The sequence below is a fragment of the Carlito syrichta genome, unplaced genomic scaffold (assembly GCF_000164805.1).
Source record: "Carlito syrichta isolate Samal-C Ts95f unplaced genomic scaffold, Tarsius_syrichta-2.0.1 Scaffold304553, whole genome shotgun sequence".
NCBI lineage: Eukaryota > Metazoa > Chordata > Mammalia > Primates > Tarsiidae > Carlito > Carlito syrichta.
In genome coordinates this window covers 1180203-1203829 of record NW_007248649.1, presented here as the reverse complement: position 1 = coordinate 1203829, position 23627 = coordinate 1180203, and the positions used below count along the sequence as shown (strand labels likewise).

Here is a 23627-nt window from a genome sequence, read left to right as displayed (position 1 = left end):
TGTGATTTATTGTAGAGACGAGGTCTACCAAGTTGCCCAGGCTGGTCTCAAACCCCTGGGCTCAGGCAATCCTCTCGCCTTGGCCTCCCAAAGTGCTGGGATCGCAGTCTTAGCCACTGCACCCGGACTTTCATTCTTTTTTTCTGAGTCAGAGTCTCACTCTGTCACCCAGGCTGGAGTGCAGTGGCACAATCACAGCTCACCACAGCCTCGATCTCCTGGGCTCTGGTGATCCTTCCTGCATCACCCTCCAAAGTAGCTGGGACAACAGGTGCACACCACCATGTTCGGTTACTTTTTTTCCTTCTTTCTTTGTTGGTAGAGATGAGGTCTTGCTATGCAGGTTGGTCTCAAACTGCTGAACCCAAGTAATCCTCCCACCTCAGCCTCCCAAAGTGATGGAATTACAGGTGTGAGCCACCATACCCAGCCTCAGATGGTTTTAAATGCTCTGAGTGGTTCAGCAAAGTTTAGTTGACAAGCAAAATCCTGACTGCATGAGTCCAAAAATTAAGCAAAATGTCTAATGTCCTGTAGGATACTTCATTCCTGGAAGGAAGAAGAATGAAAGAAATTATGTAGAACTTGTAACATGAGGGATTTTGCAATGTATATGGTAAATTTCAGTAAGTAGATCAAAGTACAGGTTTTTGTTCAAGTGGGTGGGTTTGTTTACTGTGAAATCTGATAAAATATATGTACACTCTAAGTACAACTCTATTTGAATCATAAATAAGGGAGGTACCAATCAAAAAACGAGGATGTTATGTTAGTTCCATTTACGTGGGTTTTTTAAAATTATGTATATATTGCTATTGTATTACCTTTTTCTAAAAGGAATGAAAAGAAAAATGTTTTTCACATGACGTGACAAGAAAGGAACTCAGGTTTCTGTAGTTTCTGCTCAACATGTATAACATTTTTTTTGCTAATGAGAAATCTCCAAAACAGAGAGGTAAAAAATGATCCCAGGTCACACAGTGAGTCTGTGTGGGGAGACCAGGAACAGGTCTTCCATATTATGTTGTTTCTTCTTCCACCATTCCTCAGTACAGCAAAGTAACCAATCCCAGTAACTCTGAAATATACGTCTCACCTTATTCCCCGACTGCTTCTTCGTGAAAAGGTCAGAGCTGGCCACCAAAGGACCATTATTTATCTGCTGTATTTATTTATTTGAGTCAATATCTCACTCTGTTGCCAAGGCTGGAGTACATTGGCATGATCACAGCTCACTGCATCCGTGACCTCTTGGGCTCAGGTGATCTTTCCATCTGAGCCTCCCACATAGCTGGGACTACAGGCGTCCTGTTATGCCCGGCTAAATTTTTTGATTTTTATTTTTTGTAGAGAAGAGTTCTCCTCTGTTGCCCAAGTTGGTCTCAAATTCCTGAGCTCAAGCAATCCTCCCACCATGGCCTCCCAGAGGACTGGGATTACAGTCGTGAGCCACCATGTCCTGCGCTATCTGCATAATTTGATTGTTACATCTAAACATGATTCCAGGAGTTTGCTCCTCCTGGTGGCGGGACCACCATGAGTTCCCTGGCAGCTGTCCAAGCCTCCTCAGCTGTACGAATTATGGGAGGAATTGAGGACACGGTTGTCTTAATGTTATCGTTTTTTCTTCATTATTGGCACCTTAACACCGTGAGCCAGCAGACAGAATGTCAATTTAGTTCCCAAGGTCAGAGGTAGGAGTGGACCAGGGAAGAGAAGGGATGGAAGGAAAGTGGACTTCACAGGGTTGGCAGGGGAGCCTTGGCCTGGGCCTCAGAGGTCTCTCCTGACATCAGTTCTTACTAGCATTTACTGAGTGCTTTGGGTGACCGCTGTGTTTGTTGCTGGGCGGTTTCTTAAACGAGTTTACTATGATTATCAATTATGAGAGACGAAACAATATCAGAATATGTATCCTTTTGAAATGCAAATAACTCTGAGAAAAGTAATAAAAATTGCCACCACTGCTTTTGTAAAATTTAGAAAACTCAGACCATGCTCCTCTGAGCCCTGTTTAACACCTTTTGCATACCCAATTAGAGGAAACTGACAAAATGAGAGGCATAGAGTTTTCAGATTCGGCTGACTCTCAAGAACCGTTTTCATGTTCCAAGACAGAAATTATTCCTAGAATTATAGATGCACAAACTCTCCCTCTTTTAAATTTAGAATGCTGTTTAGGGCATTTTTCTTTCTTTCTGTCGTAGTGAAATTATTATTCTTACTATTCCTCATTTTCAAATTGGTTTTATTGTAGAACTAGCTATTTTTCAGTTACTGTGACAGTCATCTATGTTTTAAAAAAATATAATCTATGATAGGCAGTAGAAATGTTATTTGAAGGGTTGATCATTTACTTGTATTGAAAAAAGACAAATTTTTAAATGGCATATTCAAAATTTGTATAAACATCTTTAAGAGGCCAGTCCAGCCAGGCGTGGTGGCTCAAGCCTGTAATCCCAGCACTTTGGAAGGCGGAGGTGAGAGGATTGCCTGAGTTCAGGGGTTCAAGACCAGCCTAAACAACATGGCGAGACTTCGTCTCTATAATAAATCAAAAATTTAGCCGGGCATGGTGGCACATGCCTGTGATTCCAGATACTTGGAGGGCTTAGGCGGAAGGATCACCTGAGCACAGTAGATCGAGGCTTTGGTGGCCATGAGCGTGCCTCTGCACTCCAGCCTGAGCAACAGAGTGAGACTCAGACTCAAAAAAAAAAAAAAAAGGCCAGTCCATGATGACTTTACACATTCTCTTTTGGTATAACCTGATTTTCAAGCTCATTCCTCTTCCATACCATTTCTTAATGCTCCCTTTGCACAAAAGACTCTCAGAAGACTAGAGAGAAAAAGACATTGTTGGGGGAATAGCACAATGCTTCCTAAACAGCAGTCTAGAGTCAAAATGGCACACCCTTGAGAGATCTAGATTAAGCCTTTTTGAGCCTCAGTTTCCTCTTCTGTAAAGTGGAGGCTAAGAATAGGATCCATCTACTAGAGCTATTGTAAGGTGTGTGCTAGACGCTACAGTTGAAGCTTGGATGCTGATGTTTTTCAGGAGATTACACCCCAACTGGGATCCTAGAGCCAACCCAAGACTGTTTGGCCCTACATACATGTTTAGATTCAAGGTCAAATTCACATTCAGTGTTCTAGCTTATGAGACATGAGAGAAAACTCAAAGCCTTTGTGGGGAAAAAAAAATCTTATAGATGTCTTCTTAAAGGGACTGTTTAAGCCGAGCTCGGTGGCTCAGCCTATAATCCTGCGCTTTGAGAGACTGAGGTGAGTGGATTGCCTGAGCTCGCGGGTTCGAGACCCGCCCGGGCAACTTGTCAAGACCTCATCTCTACAATAAATCGGAAAAAAAAATTAGCCAGGCGTGGTAGCACACGCCTATAGTTCTGGCTACTTGGAAGGCTGAGGCGAAAGGATCGCCGGAGCCCAGGAGGTCGAGGCTGTGATGGCCGGGAGCAACCACTACACTCCAGTCTGGGCGACAGAGTGAGATTCCAACTCAGGAAAAAAAAAAAAAAAGTAACCAATTCCAGTAACTCTGAAAAAAAAAGGGGGGGGAATGTTTATTTATTCACTCAGCATATAAGATGTTGTGTACCAAGCATCCTGCTAGGTGCTGAGGAGTGAACTAAATAATTTCTGATCTCACTGAACTTAGAAATAGCAGAGAGATTGCGATGAATCAAATGCCACAGACAAATAATGCAATCTATAATAGAAGTGATAAAGAAAGATAAATTCTGACTTGTTTTTGTTTTTTGAGACAAGTTCTCACTGTTGCCCAGAGCATTAGTATGATTATAGCAACTTCAAACTTCTGGACTCAAAAGATACACCCATCTCAGCCTCCCACGTAGCTAGGACTACAGGTGCACCACCACTTTTTAAATTATTATGTAGAGATGGGGTCTTGCTATATTGCCCTGACTGGTCTCGAACTCCTGGTCTCAAGCAATCCTACCTCCTCTGCCTCCCAAAGTGCTGGGATTACAGACATAGGCCACCTCTCTGGGCCCTGATTTGTTTTTAATCTTGGAGAAAATAATAGACATTAAAAAGGGATTACACCAGGTAAGTGTAATTTTGCCATTTCTTAATCTCAGTCTCTTTTATAATTGATAGGATGTTCGTACTTGGGCTCACTTGTTGGGTGTGGTGTCATTTGTTGAGATAAGCTATACTGAATACATCTCAAATTCTCAAAATTGTATGAAAACATGGAATCATTAAAATGGCACACTGAGAAGTCTCTGAAGCTACAATTTCCCATCACAGCCACATGCACATTTTCAAGGGGAAAGAAAGCCCCAACAGGAAGCCTATGTACAGCAAGAACCAGGGCCGGAAGCCACTGTCTGGTCCCTCGGTCAGGGAACTCTGGATCATCATTACAACAAAAGGACTTAGAGAGGACTGGGGAACTGGGTTGTGGCATCCGGAAGGGCCAGCCTCCCATGGGGCCCACCTCAGGTTTCCATTTGCACCAAGACTTTATCCTGGCCGCCTTCTCTCACAGCCTCCTCACAGAGTCTGTTCTCAAGCAGACTGCACAAGGACAGGGGCCAAAGAGCAGAGCACCTGCCCAGGCTGAAGTCCAAGGGTCAATGGAGTTAAGATGAAATCTGGATTTGGGGGCTGGCAGAGGAGCAATCCGGATGAAATGTCCTAAGCAAAGGGAATGAGGTGGGGACCTAGCACAAGACCAAGGCGGACATCCTGCTTCCTGCAATGGGGAGGGAAGGTATAGATTGGGATTCCTGATACCGAGCCATTTTTGAGCTCTAAAAATGGCAATCTTGTGTGTTGGGTTGGTGGGGCCTCAGAGAAGTCCCTGTGGAGGCAGTGTCCTTCAGGTCTTCGCCTGTGAGAAAGAAACAGATTACAGAGACAACTGGTGGTGGGATTAAGCCAAAGGTTTACATCCATATTTTCTTTGCTGGGCTCTCTGTTCTTAAGCAACTGCTCTCAGCACCTGTCAGCTGCTGGTCACTGAAGCCGCTGTGTTTTAAACAGGGATGCTGGGAGGTGGCTTCCTTTTCACCTTAGCATCTGTGGGACTAAGACTCATGTCCAAATGCCACAAATGTTTTCAGTTTTATTTCCCCACTTAATTAGATGATTCTTTTACTCTAGATCAAAGGGGAAAAAAAAATCACTTAATTTACCTAAAAATTTTGAGAGTTGATCATTTTTTTTTTTTTTGAGTTGGAGTCTCACTCTGTCGCCCAGACTGGAGTGCAGTGGCCGCTCCCGGCCACCGCAGCCTCGACCCACTGGGCTCCGGCGATCCTTCCGCCTCAGCCTTCCGAGTAGCCAGAATTACAGGCGCGCGCTACCACGCCCGGCTAATTTTTTTTGATTTATTGTAGAGATGAGGTCTCGCTGCCCAGGCGGATCTCGAACCCGCGGACTCAAGCAATCCACTCACCTCAGCCTCCCAAAGGCGCGGGATTACAGGCTGAGCCACCGAGCCCGGCTGAGAGTTGATCATTTTATTTGCAGAAATAATTTCTAACTTCAGATCTTCCCACATTGTTTTTGAATGACACAAATAATTCTCCAAGAAAGGGGATTGAATAACTGGTCTTCCTTTCAGTTAGTAAGAGCATTCTAAAGAGTCTTTTCACCTCGACAAACAGCATGGTCACTTTCTGCTGAAAGTCTACAGTTGGAGGAGAGGGCGGCAAGAGAATAGGCTCTTAGTTGGGGATAGGAACAGATAGGCTGTTGGGGAGGAAAAAGCCCCTGCAGTAAAGAATGACGTCAGCTTTCACCCCGTGCAGGAGCAGTAATCTGCAGAGCCCAGGAAGAGTCTCAAACCAGGAGCCCCAGGAGTGGGCATCAACTGTTAAAACAGAGACAACAGACCTCTGGGCAGCCATTTATTTCTTTGTAATGACCTTCCCTTTAGTTTCTCTTTCAGCCTAAGTCTCTAATCTGCTTTTCAAGAATTTAAGTTCTCCCAAAAGCTGTTCTTGGTCAAGTTCATGTTCTTGGTCAAATCCAAAGGCCTCTTTATTTCATATGTAGAGAGAGGGGAATGTTTCTTTACAATGCTTACATAAAACTTGTATGTTGTAGAAAAGGCATATGCTTAGAAACGAGACAGGTCTAGGTAGTATTTTTTTAAATGTTCACCACAGACTAGCTGTGGGCCCTTGGGTAAGATAGTTGGCAAGTTAGGAAACTCAAAGAGCTGCAGTTTCTTAACTGAAAATAGGGGAAATAATACTTCTGTAGGGTTGTTGTGAGGATTGCGTAAGATAAAGCTTATCAAGAGCAAGGCCATTGCTGGGCACTCAATATATGATTGATATTGATACATGTATTATTATCTTTCTTTCTTGTGTCACCATTCCAACAAGCAGCTGAAGAACAACAACAGCAGAATTTGCAACTCTTTTAAAATACTAGTGTTGATCATCATATAAATATTTGGGGCCAGGCACGGTGGCTCACACATGTAATCCCAGCACTTTGCGGGGCAGAGGCAACAGGATTGCCAGAGCCCAGGGATTTGAGACCAGCCTGGGCAACTTGTAGACCTCTTCTCTACAATAAATTAGCTGAGTATATTGCTGCATGCCTGTAGTCCCAGATACTTGGAAGGCTGAGGTAGAAGAATTGCCTGAGCTCAGCAGGTCTAAGCTATGGTAGCCATGACCATACCACTGCACTCCCACCTGGACATCTGAGTGAGACTCTGATGCTAAATAAATAAATAAAGGCATACATAAATATTTGGAGCATATTTACAGACTTTATGATTCAAGATGAGTTTGGTTTTGTTTTTGTTTTTTTCTGAATTGGAGTCTCACTCTGTCACTAGACTGGAGGGCAATGGAATGATCATGGCTCACCGCAGACTCTACCTCCTGAGCTCAGATGATCCTTCCATCTCAGCCTCCTTGTTGGAAAATCCTATATCAAAATATTTTTTAAATGCTTCCAGTTTTAATTCTTGAGTGATTACCAAGTCTAAGAATTATCCAAGCACATTTTTTGTTGATTGACTTTTAAAAAAATTTTTTATTTTGTTATAGAGATGAGGGGTACTAATGAGCTGCGTGCAGGTGTTTGGGCTTCTATCCGGCCCTCACTCCCCCTGGGATAGGACCAGGTACCCTTTGTGTTGTTACGTGCCCCCTACCCTTCTGCTTTTCTCCCTCCCCTAGCAGAGTCCAGCAACTGCTGATCCCTCCCTTAGGCTAATGTGATTAATGTTCAGGGCTCACTTATGAGTGAGAGCATGCATTATTCACTTCTTTGTTTCTGTGATAGTTCACTTAGTATGATGGTCTCCAACACCATCCAATTTGCTGTGAAGTCCATGATTTCGTTCTTCTTTATGGCTGTGTAATACTCCATTGTGTGAATGTTTCACATTTTCTTTATCCAGTCCATGACTTAAAAAAAACCTCAAAACCTAAATACCCACTTTACTTCTAAACAGTAATGTTCAGAATCATTACAGATTTAATAGGCTAGCAAAATAAATTCATAACTTAAAGCCATCACCCATACCTTCTTTTTTTTTTTTTTTTGAGTTGGAGTCTCACTCTGTCACCTAGACTGGAGTACAGTGGCCGCTCCCGACCACCGCAGCCTCGACCTGTTGGGCTCTGGTGATCCTTCCACCTCAGCCTTCCAAGTAGCTGGAACTACAGGTGTGCGCTACCACACCTGGATAATTTTTGGTTTATTGTAGAGATGAGGTCTCACCAAGTTGCCCAGGCAGGTCTCGGACCTGTGGGCTCAGGCAATCCACTCACCTCGGCCTCTCAAAGTGTTGGGATTACAGGCTGAGCCACCGAGCCCGACCCCATACCTTCTAAAGTCATTTCATGCACTGCCAGTGGCATGGGTAGCACACTTGGATAAACACTGACCACATATGTCCCTCATTTTACAGAAGAGAACACTGAGACCTAGGCAAGTGAAGTTATTATCCCTGAGTCTATGATTGCAGCTCCATAAAAGGCTTGGTGTACTGAAGAACTTGGTAATAAAAACTATCTCAGAATATCAAACCAGGTGTGGTAGCTCACACCTGTGGAAGACAGAAGTGAGAGGATTGCCTGAGCCCAGGGGTTTGAGACCAGCCTGGGCAACTTGGCCAGACCTTGTCTCTACAATAAATCAAAAATTAGCTGGGTGTGGTGGCCCATGCCTGTATTTCTGGCTACTTGGAAGGCTGAGGCTAAAGGATCGCCTGAGCCCAGCCAGTCAAGACCACAGGGGCCGTGATCGGGCCACTGAACTCCAGCTTGGATGACAGAGTGAGACTCTGATCAAAATCATCATCATCATCATTTCAGCTGTACCAAGGCTTCCTTTTCATATTTCTCATAAACTTCCTAAGTCCCAAGAGAGTAGGCAAAATGAGGGTTGGCCTTAGTGAGAGAGAAAGCTCAGCTTATTATATGTAGTCCCTTCAAAAAAATCACTGAGATGGGTCAGAACACATAGGGCTAGAGTTGATCATTTGTTTCTCTCTTAAAACAATTTTAATAATTATATGAGCACATCCAAAATTTGACATACATTTAACCTTTTTGCTTATACTGTTACTTGAGTTTGTTCAGTGCTGACCTGATTAAGGTCAGCAATATTGGCCTCCTCCTGACCCTGAGTGCCTTGTGCATTGAAACCTGAGTGTTAGTTCCTGTTTGTACCATTGTACCTTGTTAGAGAAGGTATTTCTATTCTCCAGAGAGTGAACAATAAGCTACTGTATGTTTGGTCTCTAGAGTTCATTTCTTCATGTTTTCATTAGTTTTACTCATAAGAGTCTATTAGAGTCAATTGTTAAATTGCTGGAAACGTCCCCAACAAAGGACAAAAAGGTTCTTCTATAAAACAAGAACAGCCCATCCCCTGCCCAGACTTGAAGGACCATAAATTAGTGTAATAAATTGCAGAATATAAGCGGGTAACTTTTCTTCCTACTCTCCTAGGGACCTGGGTTTGTGAGTCCATGTCTGAAACTAGGTCAGTAACATGGTAAAAAAAAAAAAAAAATTCTACTGAATACAAGTTGGAGTTCATTGCTTTGAAAAATTATAGTTCCATCTAGTCAAATCAGAGTCCAACTCATTCATTTTAATGGATTCAAGTTACCATGCATAACTTGGGATAATTGAAATAATTGTTACAGCTGTTAATAATATTTTGCTTGAGATATTCTTTTTTAAAAAAAAAAAAAAATTCCTCTTCTACTTCTGGAGTTTATGGTAAGAAGAACATTCCTCAGTTTGTACTGGAGATTTCCTTTGACACATTTTCATTGCGGAGTCACATTTCCCTAGTGCTTTCAAGATCCTAGAATTCCTTTCTCTCTTCTTTGATTTCAAGAAAGCATTTAACTCTAAATCTATTTTGATTCATTATTACAAAAAAGTGCACTGGCCAAAAAGGTACGAAATTTCAGAGTATACCCGAACATGTAATTTCTAAGCAAGAACATGAAGGCAAATATATCACTTGATATTTATTAAGAATTAAGTACTCAGAGGGGATTGGTCGCTGACAAAGACAGAAGCACAAGCAATTCTATATCAAATGAGAAACTTGGCCATATTCACTGGAGCAAGCCCTAATTTTTTTTTTTTTTTGAGTTGGAGTCTCACTCATTTGCCCAAGCTGGAGTGCAGTGGCACACAAGCTCACAGCCACCCCAGCGTCAACCTGCTGGGCTCCAGTGATCCTTCTGTCTCAGCCTTCCAAGTAGTTGGTACTACAGGCGCATGCTCCCACACTCGACTAATTTTCGATCTATTATAGAGACGAAGCCTCGCCAAGCTTCCCGGGCTGGTCTCGAACCCGCGGGCTCAGGCAATCCACTCGCCTCGGCCTTCCAAAGTGCTGGGATTACAGGCTGAGCCACAGATCCTGGCCAGGCCCTAATCTTTTATGAATTGTCCAATTTTAAATAGAGCAACATGGAGGAAACTACAATAGAGTGGAGAAAAAAAGGCCATTTTTTGGAATTAGAATGTATTGAAAACACATGCTTAACACTTCCCTCAATACTAACAAATGGGATCAAATCATATTCTATCTGAGCTCCACATCATTTCTCAATCTTGCATTCGAACACAGTCTAAAAACAGCAAGGTAAGAAGGTGAGAATGGAGTGTTGCAAAAATATTTGTTTTATGGCACAATAGATGTTTATCTTATTTTAAATTAAATGTTCCTTAACAGACAGCTGCTTAATGACCCCATACAGTCCCCCTTCCCATTCTCTTCTCTAATTTTTGCTCACAGTCATTTTCCTAAAACTGCTAGAGTGGTTTTTGCTATTCTTTAGAATTCTTTAAAACAAATGGCCAACCATCTCTAACACACAGGAAGAATGTTCCCAGAACAGTCATAAGCCCCTCTATTACACAATAATGCCTCGTTCATTCCATAAATGTCAAGACAATTTCCCAACTACTTATTTGCTCTTAGCACTTTTCCCTGCAAACTCAGAAACCAGCTGCCGTTCCCTCTGTACCCTCAAAATTAGGCGTGTAAAACAATGGATGATATAAGGAAAGGACTTATATCTCCATTGTAACTGTGGAGAAACTCTTTTAGAAACTGTGGAACCCTCCAGGGGACAATGCAGCCCCAGACAATGGCACCAGCAGAGTCCCACCTTGCTATGGACAAGAACACCTCTGCCAGTCTGTGCTACCCCTCATTGCTTGCACTTAGATGAGATCAGGTGCATTCAGGTGGTATGGCCATAGAGATTACTTGAATTTAGAAACAAGTCAGAGGCTGAGACTTAGAACCAAAAGTCATGCTCTGACATTGCCTTTGTGACTTGCACAATTTTAAAGAAAACGACATGGGAACATTACAATAGGGTGTAAAAAAGGCAAAAATTTTTTGGCATTGTAATATATTGGAAACATATGTCAAATACGTCCTTGTATATGGGATGCAACAGCTCTGCTTATCCTTCTAGACCCTTGGCTGGACCATGTTTTTCATCACTCCTTGTACTCCCATTTGGACTCTGGGACTCTATGCCTGCCTTTGCCTCCTTGCCCAGTCAGGACCCTTAGTTCCAATAACTAGTTTGCCTCTTCAGAGGCCACGCTTTGTCATTTCTTCCAGGTCAGCTAGATGCCTCCTGTCTTTTCTATTGGCTAATACCTCACTCCCCCTCCGCCTCCGTGTGGCCTCGTTCACAGTCTAATAACCTTAGTCATTCTGGATGGCATTGATCTAGGGCATCCTTAGTTCTGATTCTCTCTACTCTCCGCCCCCCACACACACACGCTTCCTGTGGTCTTGGAACTGACTCCTGTCCAATTCTCAAATTCATGAATTAAGGAATCCAAAGGTAGATTAAAATTCCAGACTTGGCTGAATAAGAACAATGTAATTTCGTGGAAAATATAAAGTACTTAGGTAATCAATATCCTTGAAAGTTATTTACTCTGATTAAGTGATAGTTCATGCTGCTTGCGTATTTCTTAGTATTGTATTCTGAAGGAGAAGTGTTCAGATGATCAGTCTGGGGCAAATTAGAAAGAGGATGGCAAAGGCTAGAAAAGCGTTTAAAAGGGTTGAAAAATGGCACCAGTAAGAAAGATGAGAAGGTATGTGGTATTTATTTCTGAGAAGAAATTAATTTGCAACTTTATAATTCCCTTTAAGAATGTGAGCAGGGTGCAGTGGCTCATGCTTGTAATCCCACTACTTTGGGAGGCCACAGCAGGAGGATTACTTGAGCCCAAGAGTTCAAGACCAGCCTGGGCAACATAGCAAAGACCTCATCTCTACAAAAAATAAAAAAATTAACCAGGTGTAGTGGCATGCACCTACAGTCCCAGCTATTTGGAAAACTGAGGCAGAAGGACTGCCTGAATCCAAGAGACTGAGGATGTGGTGAGTTGTGATCTGCCACTGCTCTCCAGCCTGGATGACAGAGTGAGACCCTGATGCAGAAAACAAAAGAAGAATATTATGTTATCACATGATCATTGGATTGGATTGTCCTCTTGTTCCCCATGTTCAATAAATATTACTGAAGGAAAAAAAAAAGAAGTGACGAGAGCATATTCATTCTAGTACTCACTGAGGGTGGAAGAGGCAATGACTTAAGAAGCATATCGTGGAGATAAGGAAGCATTTCTTGAGAGTTGCCAGACCTGTATTTCCCAACACTCTTATTTCCTCTGATGTCGTCAGCATGGCCCAGCCAGCATAAGGAATAAGTTGTGAAACTGTTCCAACTCTGAGACCCATTAATTCCACTTTGATGATCATGCTCTGAGGACAAAGAAAAGAAAAAGTACTTTCTACATTATAGTAGCATTATTCAAAATAAAGTGACATTTTTAAGGATCAGCCCAGCCTGTGAGCCATCGTCTCTTCACTCGAACACCTCCCACCTCTCATCAACAGAGTGAGCCCCTGGCAGCCATGACTGTATTGAATAATCCCACCTCCTGATCTCCAACTTCACTAGAAATAGGTCTAATGAAAGCTGAAACGTGGAACTAAGGGAGAGAATTGCAAGTTAGTCTCTGCATGTGGGCAGGATGATAAAATAATCTCAAGCTATGGGGTAACCCTGTTCCACTTCAAGGAGAGGCAATCAGGGTAAGGGAGAGAAGAATGAAGCAGATTCACCAAGAGAAACAAATAAGACATGAAGAAAGAACTGATAACTTTCTGGACCCTTCCAGATACCTAGTTGCTGTTCTACTCTTTGACACCATGACGTAGACTTCTATATTTATAATAAATCACCTTTTTCAACTGAAAGTAACTTGAATCACTATTTGTTTCTTGTGACTGAGTCTTAGTTGAGACAGAGTAATTAAAAATTGGAAGCAATTCAAAATAATCGCTAAATAAATTACTGCAGGTTGAATATTTTTATTGTATGCTGAATAGTTTCTAAGGTGATGTTTAAAATTATCTACATGGAAAAATGCAGACCATTAAACTGCTTGAGCATATTGCTTGCAACTGTTAAATTGTAGATTCAGTCAACAAGGACTGGAAGGGTATACAAAGTAATGTAAACAGTTACTGAGTATGTAGGATTTTTGGAATCATTATTTATGCAACATGTTTAAAATAAAGTGAAGGCATCAGGATTTTGAAATCGAGATTTAATATCCTACTTCAAACCCGTCACAGAATATTCATTATTCTGATAATGATATTCCCCGTCTTCCCCTCAAACTTGAAAGTTGTCCTCAAGTCCTTCTTTTCTTTCATTCTCCACATCTAACCAACTGCAAATTCATTGACGATGACATGAAAATATATTTCAAATCAACCCACTTCACTCCAATTCCTTTGTCAATAACTCAGACCAGATGGCCATTGTCTCTCAACAGGACTACCACACTGCTACCTAGCCTGTTTCTCCAATTCCACTCACCTCTCTTGTATTCCATTCTCCATATAAAAGCAAAGATGATTTTAATATACCACCCATAATGATGACTTCTAAATATTATTTTCCAATAAAAAAATCAGGGACTACTTGGAGAATAAGCTGATTAAAGGTCTGGGGGCAAAAGTTATAAAATACTAGCTAGAATATCTTGTCTTATCAGATAGCAGTGAAGTAATCTAAGACCATTGAGGTTATGTCAAAAGGACTCAGGAGGCAACTTAAAGAGACTCCTGCTGGTTTAATAAAAGATAATTTAAAAATTGATAAAATAATAATGATAAGAGATCGAAGCAGATCAACTTGTTTAAATCCATGAATTAATAATGATGTATTTTAACAAACCCTTTAAAGGATATTAAATAATTGTCTGTGAAAAAATATTCCAAAAAATCATTTTAAAACCTCATGATTATAGCAAGGTTGGAACTTATTAGTGATTATAACAAGTTTACAGGATAAGGACAACTACAAAACTTTGATGAAAGAAAACAAAGGTATAAATAAATGAAGAGGCATTCCATGTTTATGGATAGGAAGACTCAATATTGTCACAATATCAGTCCTTCCCAACTTGGCATATAGACTCATTGCAATCTCAATAAAAATCTCACCCAGTTTTGTTGTGGATATTGACAAACTCATTATTTATTTGGAAAGGATCCTAAGGAACCCACTCATTATTTTGCAGACTGATAAGTAAAGGGGAAAAGTCAAACAAAAATAAAAGTAAATTATATTTGTCATTTTTCAGATGAAAAGTTTTCAGTTGTTTCAAATTATACTTTAAATAAAAGCCAACCTCTGATCTGACCTTCCAACTCATCTTTGAACCTGGAACTTATAGTTTACTTGCATTTACACTCATATTTTTCATCTCTCTTAATCCCTTGCTTATGATGTGCCAGTTGTATAAGCCTCAAATAAGCTCCAGGTTGTCCCTCCTCATGCTTCAGATTTCAATTTACCTTTCAGAGGGAGCTTCCCTGACCATCCTAGCAGAAAATCCTATTTGTTTCCTTCCTAGAACTTGTATTTAATTTGTTCATTATAGTGCTCCTGATCATTAAGGATAAAAATTTCATGGATCATTTGTTAAAACTGTCAACAACAAAATATAACTGTGGAGAGCATCTATATAAAATAATAAGCCAGGCTTGGTGGCTCAGTCTATAACCCTGCGCCTTTGGGAGGCTGAGGTGAGTGGATTGCCTGAGTCCACGGGTTCGAGACCCGCCTGGGCAGCGAGACCTCATCTCTACAATAAATCAAAAAATCAGCCGGACGTGGTAGCACATGCCTGTAATTCTGGCTACTCGGAAGGCTGAGGTGGAAGGATCGCCTGAGCCCAGCAGGTCGAGGCTGCGGTGGCCGGGAGCGGCCACTGCACTCCAGTCTGGGCGACAGAGTGAGACTCCAACTCAAAAAAAAAAAAAAAATAATAATAACATGAGTTTCAAGTTAAGGCTAAGTGAAAGAAAGAACAAATAAATATTTAAACAGTATATTTATTTTGTTTGTTCACTTGTTTCTGCTTAGTTCTTCCAGTAAAACTTAAGTTTCAAGAAGGGAAGAATACCTTATTTATGGTCAGGATATACTACACACAGGCATTCAGTAACTATTTATGGAAAAGGCGAATGAAGTTATTCATCAAGTTGAGACTAGGCGCTTGAAAAACAGATGAAACTCAAATAAGCCAGAGAAGTTGATTCCGGGATCTCTGGGGGGCCAAAGTCCATGTGAATGACAGGGTTAGGAAAGGACCTGGAAAGAAGAGAAAGTGATTTCTGGGAAGAGGAAGGTCACTGTGGAATCGAACAGATGTGATTACCTTAGCCTTTGGGAAACTTCTATGGAGTATCTTAGTCCATTCCTGCTGCTATAACAAAATACCACAGACTGTGCAACTTACAAATAATGGAAGTTTATTTCTCACAGATCTGGAGGCTGAAAAGTCTCAGATCAAAGCACTGGCAGAGTCAGTGTCTGGTAAACTTTCATTCCCTGCTTCTAAGATAGTTCCTTGCTGTATCCTCAGGAGGGAATGAACATTGTGTCCTCACATGGCAGAAGGACAAAAGGGACATAGTCACACCCTCAAAATTTTGTATAATGGCACTAATTCCATCCATAAGAATGGAGTCCTCATGTCCTAATCACCTTATAAAGGCCTTGCCTCTTAATACCATTGCATTAGGGATTCAGTTTCAATATGAATTTTAGAGGAACACAAATATTCAAACTATGTCATAGAGTGTTAAGTTAAAAAATGAAAATATCACCTTTTAATAATAAAAATTGCAGCATGTATAGACCCTACATCTTTTATTCTTTATTAACTACTAGGCTTAAGGTAATAAATAATGGTCACTTTTTACCATGCATTTGGCTATGGCATTGGGCCAAGTAATTCTAAGAGTGTTTATTATATTATTATCTGATCTTTGATATGTCTCGATATGAGCATATGTTGATATGAGTACCACAGTTATATTTTGTGCTTTGGCAGCTTTATCAAATTATCCAATGCAAGTTCTATCCTTAATGAGTAGGAGTACTATAATCATACCAAGTGTTCCTTTTCAGTTCTTTTTTTCTTTCTTCTTTTTTTTCACCAAGAGATTTTCCGAGGGTGGTTGTTGGCAAAACCTGTTGTTATAGTTTCTGAAAATTAAGACTGGGGTTACTGAAATTATAAAAACACCAGAAAATAAATGGATTCTGGAAAGCATATGACTTTTTTCTATCTGTGTCTTAATTAATCACCAAACAGTGTAAACACATCACAGAAAATTTGAAAAATAAAAAAAGATGAAGGAAATTCAGACACAATCAATCCCCATCACCCCAGTGCTATAGATTTATGTATTTTATTTTAATCTTTTCTCAAATGCTTATTGTTTCCTAGTTGTCTTCCCAAAGCGCATGTTAATTGTTATCCCAGATTTCTCCTTCATGCTAGAACAGAAGACAGATAATAAACAAGTAAATAAGTAAGACCATTTATGACATAAGAAATGTGAAGTAAATAAAGGAGAGAAACAGGGTGAGTAGGCAGGGAAGGTCTCACAGAAGGGTCGTCTGAGATGAGACCTGCTTTACAGGAAGGAATCAGCCTTGTGAAGTTCTGGGCCAGAGGATTTGTCACACATGGGACAGCAAGTGCAATGACCCAGAACAGGCATAAGCTTTGTATGAGAAGCAGGAAGGTGGCCAATATAGATAGAGCAAATGAGCAACAGGAACCTAGAGGGAGAGGAGGAAGGGTGTGTGTGTGTGTGTGTGTGTGTGTGTGTGTGATGAGGGGGGAGGGAGAGAGAGAGATCCTGTGAAGCCTCACAGGACACTGTAAGGATGTTATTTCTTGGTCTAGACCAAGGTGAAACTATTGTAAGATTTTTTTGGGGTTGAGTTGTTGTCTCACTCTATCGCCCAGGCTGGAGTGCAGTGGCATTGCTCACAGTCACCCCAGTGTTGACCAGTCAGGCTCTGGTGATCCTTCCACCTCAGCCTTCTAAGTAGCCGGAACTACAGGTGCACACTACCACGCTGGTTAATTTTTTGATTTTTTTATTGCAGAGACGAGGTCTCACCAAGTTACCTGGGCTGGTCTTGAACCCGCGGGCTCAGCCAATCCACTCGCCTCAGCCTCCCAAAGTGCTGGGATTACAGGCTGAGTCACTGAGTCAGGCCTATTGTGAGATTTTTAAGCAGGGCAATGACATGTCTGATCTAAATTTCTGAGAGTATTCTGGTCACCAAAGATATTGTGTAGAAATTATTTCTGCATGTGTGCGAACGCAAATATTAAGGACTGAATTCCAACTCAAACCTGCTTAAAGCTTTCTAACCGTGTGTCTGGGATGCTCACAGAAGCAAAAAGTGCAGAGGTCCAGCGGATGTTCTCATATCTTTCTTTTTCTCTCGTTAATTCTGTGGTTCTTTCTATGTTGCCTCCAACACCTCCAGCAACTCTGAACCCAGCCAGCCGAAGGGTGCAGCTGCCAATAGCCGGAGGTCATCCAAAAGGAAGAGAGAGCTCTGTCTACCTTCACTTTGGAAAATTCTAGGAAAGGACTCACATTGGTCAGGCATGGAAAATGAATCCTCCCTTTGACCAGTTACCATGTACAGAGTGATGTTACATTGTCACTAGTCCAACTTGGGCTGTAAGCTTACCTGTTTCCGGAGATGAGGGTGGGCCTCCATGACCTACATCCCCTATACAAAATTAGGAAGAAATTCTGCAAAGAAAGGGATACTGTTTTCAAAAGGAGATAGGCAAGCATGCTGCATAGAGGAGGAGAATTCCCCCAAATAACAGCTATTCATCCCAGTTCAACTTAAGGAATAATCTTTTCTTCCTAATTGATTTGTGATATGTTTAGCATGTTTTTTTCCAACACACTAAAATTCATTTATGTTCCATTGAAAGCATTGTCAACTCATTTCTCATACCAGTGCCACAAAGTTTTAATTGGTATTACTTTGTAATATGTTTTAGTATCTGGTAAAACTAGCTTCCTACCTTATTCCTTATTTCAGAATATCCATGTTATTTTTATTTGTTCTTCCAGATAGAGTGGGATAACTTCCTTTTTTTTTTTTTAAGATCCTTCTGAGCTGTTGATTGGAACATGTATACTTTGAGAGAGAAAACTTCTGAGAAATGTCCAAAACTTCTGAGAAATGTTAGGATCAGAGTTGCCTACCCTCAAGTAGATCAGGCTCTGATGTCATGTTCTCCTCTTTCCAGTTCTCTCTCTCTCTCTCTCTGTCTGAGCAAAATTTATCTGCATAAGGAAGAAACTTCCTGTTCTCTTACAGCTATTATTTAAAATCTGTATTTTAGGAAACAGTTCTATTGTGGTTGATAGCAAAATTGAAGGTAGGACTTTAATATGGTTTTAGCACTTTATAATAAAATAAGATTGCACGCATTTCAAAATAAGTGGATTTTTTTTAGCTCAAATCCCTACACTTTTTGTTGTCTCTTTCTAGTTTTAGTATTTGTATATAGCATTTATCACTTTTAAAAATTCTTAGTTAAATCTTCAGGATGAGAATCCTTTTTGCTTGTTAAATTTATTGTACTTCTCAAATTTGAAAATATGAGGGCCATGTGTCACTTGTCTGGATAGCTAACTAGCTGGTTTGCTTAACCATGTGTGAGTGGATTACAGAAACTGGGATCTGAAACCTTCACCCACTGATCCTGTTTTCAGCTACAGGTCCTGAGTTTCATGAATGGTGCCCCCTGGAGTTGTGCAGTGCATGGCTAACATGCCTGTATGCTGCAGCTCTGGTGATAACAGACTGCTGAAATTGAAAGCAAATCTATATATTTCTAGTCTTCTAAAGTCACACCAAGGGTTGAATCATACCCTAAACATATATAGGCACCTTCCTGGGTACCTCTTGGAGAACCTGTATTTTTCTAGGGAGGGAAGGAATGATGACTAGAACGATAATGGTGATACTTTACTTTTGCTTTCATTTATCTCATTTTATCTTTGTTATAACCATCTATTGTAAAGCACAAGTGTTATTACAACCCCTATATTAGAGATGTGGAAAATGAGATTCAGACAGTCTGTGTGACTTTCCTAGTTGAAAACTAGTAAAACTGAACCTTCAACTATCAAGCATTACCTCCTCTTTAGGAATATTCAAAAACTGCCCAAATCAGTTGTAGTCCCACTCTTTGAGAAGCTTTACTTAAAGTTTGGAATCTTGGGGATTGTGTGTAGTGTTTTTGTTTTTTGTTTTGTTTTTTAAAAATGTGTCTTGAGTAGGTTATAGCTCTCAAATCCAGTTCAAGTTTGGCCTCTCCTTGTGTGGAGTAGGATTTGGGGAAAATTGTATCACTTCCATTTTATCACCTTTCTTTACCAGCTGGTGGACTGCAACTGGTAGACAGGTAAAGCCAGCTTAAAATACACATGCAGGCCAGATTTGAAGAATAAAGGAAGTCACAGGAGGTCAACCAGAGAGTGGGTGTAGAAATAGGAAGGGACAGAACTACCTCTCCGCCTTTTGGTGATTAACAGATGTTCTAATTGTGTAAACCTGTGTTTTGCTTTGCTTCACTTTAATCACCAGAGGAGACAACGCCTTTTCCCCTACCAGTTTCCTCTCATGGCTGTGATCAACTGTCTAGAAAATGGAGATCCTTAGAAATACAGCGTGTATGTGTGTGTGTGTGTGTGTGTGTGTGTGTGTGTGTGTGTGTGTGTGTGTGTGTGTTGGAGGGGGGCCCAGGGTGAATACAGAGTATCTCTGATGACCTAGAAAGTCATACGAACACAAGCTTTCTGACTGCTTCAAAAGATCATAATTCTCATATGTTTACATGCAGAATGGACAGTTTCACCTTCATGTTTCCCTATCTTCATACATTTAGCTAGTTTTGAATCTTTGTTTTTATCTCAACAAATTTTACTTAAATTCCTACTTAATTGTCACACTTCCTAACGTGTTTCTTTTTTCTTCTTGCAGGTAAACATTTTATTTCCTGAAGAATTTTGTAGTCAAGAGAATGAAACCGCTCTTGGTTGAAGTTCTCAGAATAAGAGAACTTTCTATACCATATGTTGCCTGGCAGTCCTTTGGTGAGCATTCAATAGATATCTACTTACTCAAAAGAAAATAGATTTTAATACACATTTCCTTGAATATCCCATTATTCACCCAGTTTCTGATGGCTTCTTTTATATTATCCCAGAATGAAAGTCAGGGGCAAGATAAAGCTTTAAAAAATTAATAGACTTTATTCTTTAGAAAAGTTTTAGGTTTACAGATAAATGAGCAGAAAGAACAAAGTTCCTATATACCCTCATCCTCCATCCCAGTTTCCCTTATTATTGCCATCTTGCATTAGTGTGGAACATATGTAATATAACTGATGAGTTGATATTGATACATTACTGTTAACTAAAGTCCATAGTTTACATTAAGGTTCAGTCTCAGTGTTGTATACTTATGGGCTTTGGCAAATATAAAATGACATATATCCACTCTTATGGTATGATACAGAATAGCTTCACTGCCCTGAAAATACCTTGTGTACCACCTATTTGGCTTTCCTTCCCTCCCCCTGAGCCCCTGGCAACCACTGATTTTTTTTTACTGTCTGTAGTTTTGCCATTTCCAGAATGTCATATAGTTACATTCATATGTACCCTTTTCAAACTAGCTTATGTCATTTAGCAAGATGCTTTTGTGTTCACCACATATTTTCATGAATATAGATTTTTCAAACTTCATCAGCAAGACAGGCACAGTGGCTCATGCCTGTAATCCCAGCACTTTGGGAGGCGGAGGAGAGAGAATTGTCTGACCAAGAATTCGAGACCAGTCTGAGCAATTGATGAAACCCTGTCTCTACAATAAATCAAAAAATTAGCCAGACGTGGAGGTGTATGCCTGTAGTTCCACCTAGTTGGAAGACTGAGGCAGAAGGATTGCCTGAGCCCAGTAGGTAGAGGTTGCAGTAGCCATGAGCATGTCACTGCACTCACTCCAGCCTGGGTGACAAAGTAAGATTCCGACCCAATAAATAAATAAATAAAATTAAAACTTCATTCACATTATGTATTTAACACATATTATGTGCCAGACACAGTGATAGATGCTGAGTGCACAAGACAAGATTTTTTTTTTGAAAGACATGAGTCTTACTATGTTGCTCAGGCTAGATTTGAACTCGTAGGATCAAGAAATCCTCTGGCTTTTCCCAACTAGCTGTTATTACAGGTATGTGACACCATGCCCAGTTTTTGACTTAAGCTTCAAAACTGTCCAATATTCTGTATCCAGAAACAATTGGATTTCCCAAGGCAACAGGCACCGTAGTTGTGATGTGGATGGCCTTCTATTCCTTCCCTGAGGAGATTCCTTGCTTGCATCTTCCACTATGAGGAGATCAGTGTTACCCATAATTGATTTCCCATTTTGCAGACTAACCAGTTCTCTCTCCTTAGTGTGTCAGGAACGAGCCCCCTGCTTACAATGCAGATCCTGTTCTAACTCTTGACTATAAAACTCAATGAAGCAAGAGAATGGCAACTGTCACCAAAGGTGATCTCTACCTGTTTCATTGTTGTTATTTAGCTTAAAGCATGTCTGGAACTTATTTCCTAGAAATACCTCTCACATATCATTTCTGCCTATAGTCCACATGAAAATCTAAAATTATAGTTAAGCTTTCAAAAGACAATTTACGAATCACCAACAGTATTGATGCAAAAAATATATGTGGGGCATCCTCCAAGCCTTTGGCTGGTTTCTTCCCCCAAGATAGACAAAATGCATCTTGTCTGTGCTAGTTATCAACAATTAACAAATGGAGGAATCTAGTCCTAGGATCTAATCAGTTTTATTTCATTTAAAAGATTTCATATTTTATGCGTTTCTTATTTTTTATTGTTCACTCTTAAAATAGAACTAAAGAGATAGATCTCCATTACAGTTAATGTCAGTTTCAGGTTTTCAGTGAATATGGGCATAATTTACCCTAATTTTGCTTTGTTTTGTTTGGACTTTTTTTTGACTAGGGTTCTCACTCTGTCACCCAGGCTGCTGTGCAGTGGCACATCATGGCTACCACAGCCTCGACCTGCTGGCCTCAGGTGATCCTTCCTCTACCTCAGCCTTCCAAGTAACTGAAACTACAGGTGCATGTCACCATGCCCAGCTAATTTTTTAAAATTTGTTATAGATATGAAGTCTCACCAAGTTGCCCAGGCTGTCTCAAACCCCTGGACTCAGGCAGTCCTCTTGCCTCTGTCTCCTAAAGTGCTGAGATTACAGGTGTGAGCCATCGTGCGGGCCTACCCTAATTTAAAGAATAATAATTTATTCTTTTACACAGGGAGTACGTAAGCAATTTGAATTCTGCTTATCTTCCGATAATACCTGATAATGTTAAAAATAGAATATATTACAAGCAAAGCAGTCTAATTGTACATATGCAATTAGAAACAATATTTCTTTTTTTTTTTTTTTTTTTTTTGAGTTGGAGTCTCACTCTGTCGCCCAGACTGGAGTGCAGTGGCCGCTCCTGGCCACCGCAGCCTCGACCTGCTGGGCTCCAGCAATCCTTCCGTCTCAGCCTTCCAAGTAGCTGGAACTACAGGCGTGTGCTACCAGGCCCGGCTAATTTTTTTTGTTTTTATTGTAGAGATGAGGTCTCGCCAAGTTGCCCAGGCAGGTCTCGAACCCGCGGCCTCAGGCAATCCACTCACAGCCTCCCAAAGCGCAGGATTACAGGCTGAGCCACGGAGCCCGGCAGAAACAATATTTCTAAAGAACATGGAAATGTACAGCAAATCAGTAAGTTCTTTTTTTTTTCCCTCTTTAGGCACTGAGGTTTTCTGTACTATGCATGTTTACAGTCATGAGAACCAAACCAGTTTTAGCCAGATTAGAAAATAGACTACATATGATGATATCATTATGCCTGAAGAAATGAATTGAATAATTAAATCTCTTATTAATACATGAACATAGCTGGAATTGGTGGCTCAGCCTGTAATCCTGCACCTTGGGAGGCTGAGGTGAGTGGATTGGTTGAGCCCGCGGGTTCGAGACCCACCTGGGCAACTTGGCAAGACCTCATCTCTACAATAAATCAAAAATTAGCCGGGTGTGGTAGCGCGCGCCTGTAGTTCCAGCTACTAGGAAGGCTGAGGCGGAAGGATTACTGGAGCTCAGCAGGTCAAGGCTGCGGTGGCCGGGAGTGGCCACTGCACTCCAGTCTGGGTGACACAGTGAGACTTCAACTCAAAAAAAAAAAATACATGAACACAACGGTAATACTGAGATACTTTCCTTTTCACTGAATCCTTTCCTAGATTTTATTTTAAAGTCTTAGACCTACAAAAGAGGAATGTCAAAATGGATATTAAATCACAAAGAATGGGAACACTCACAAACAGACAATTCTTTTCATCCCTGCTGCAAGAAAGAAATCTATAACAGAAAGATAAGAGAATCTGGAAAGGGGCTATATATGATATATTGAATTTTATATCAAGAATGTGCATCTGTTTATGACCAAAAATATCTACACCAAGGACAAGAAGGAGGTATAATAATTTCAATTATTCAGGACGATTATTACTGGTATTAAAAAAAGAGCATTTTAAAATAAGAAATATTTAAGATAGCTGTTTCTCCTCATGGTCTGTGT

The 23627-nt window shown here is 40.7% G+C and overlaps 1 protein-coding gene across 1 annotated transcript in view; it reads right to left on the bottom strand.

Annotated features, from left to right (window-relative positions):
- The window catches only part of LOC103262556, a 73757-nt gene that overhangs the window by 27913 nt on the left and 22217 nt on the right, over window positions 1–23627 (bottom strand). The window contains exon 2 of the mRNA XM_021713436.1: window positions 12098–12291. Coding sequence (XP_021569111.1) covers window positions 12098–12291 — 194 coding nt within the window. The remainder of the gene's footprint in view (window positions 1–12097; window positions 12292–23627) is intronic.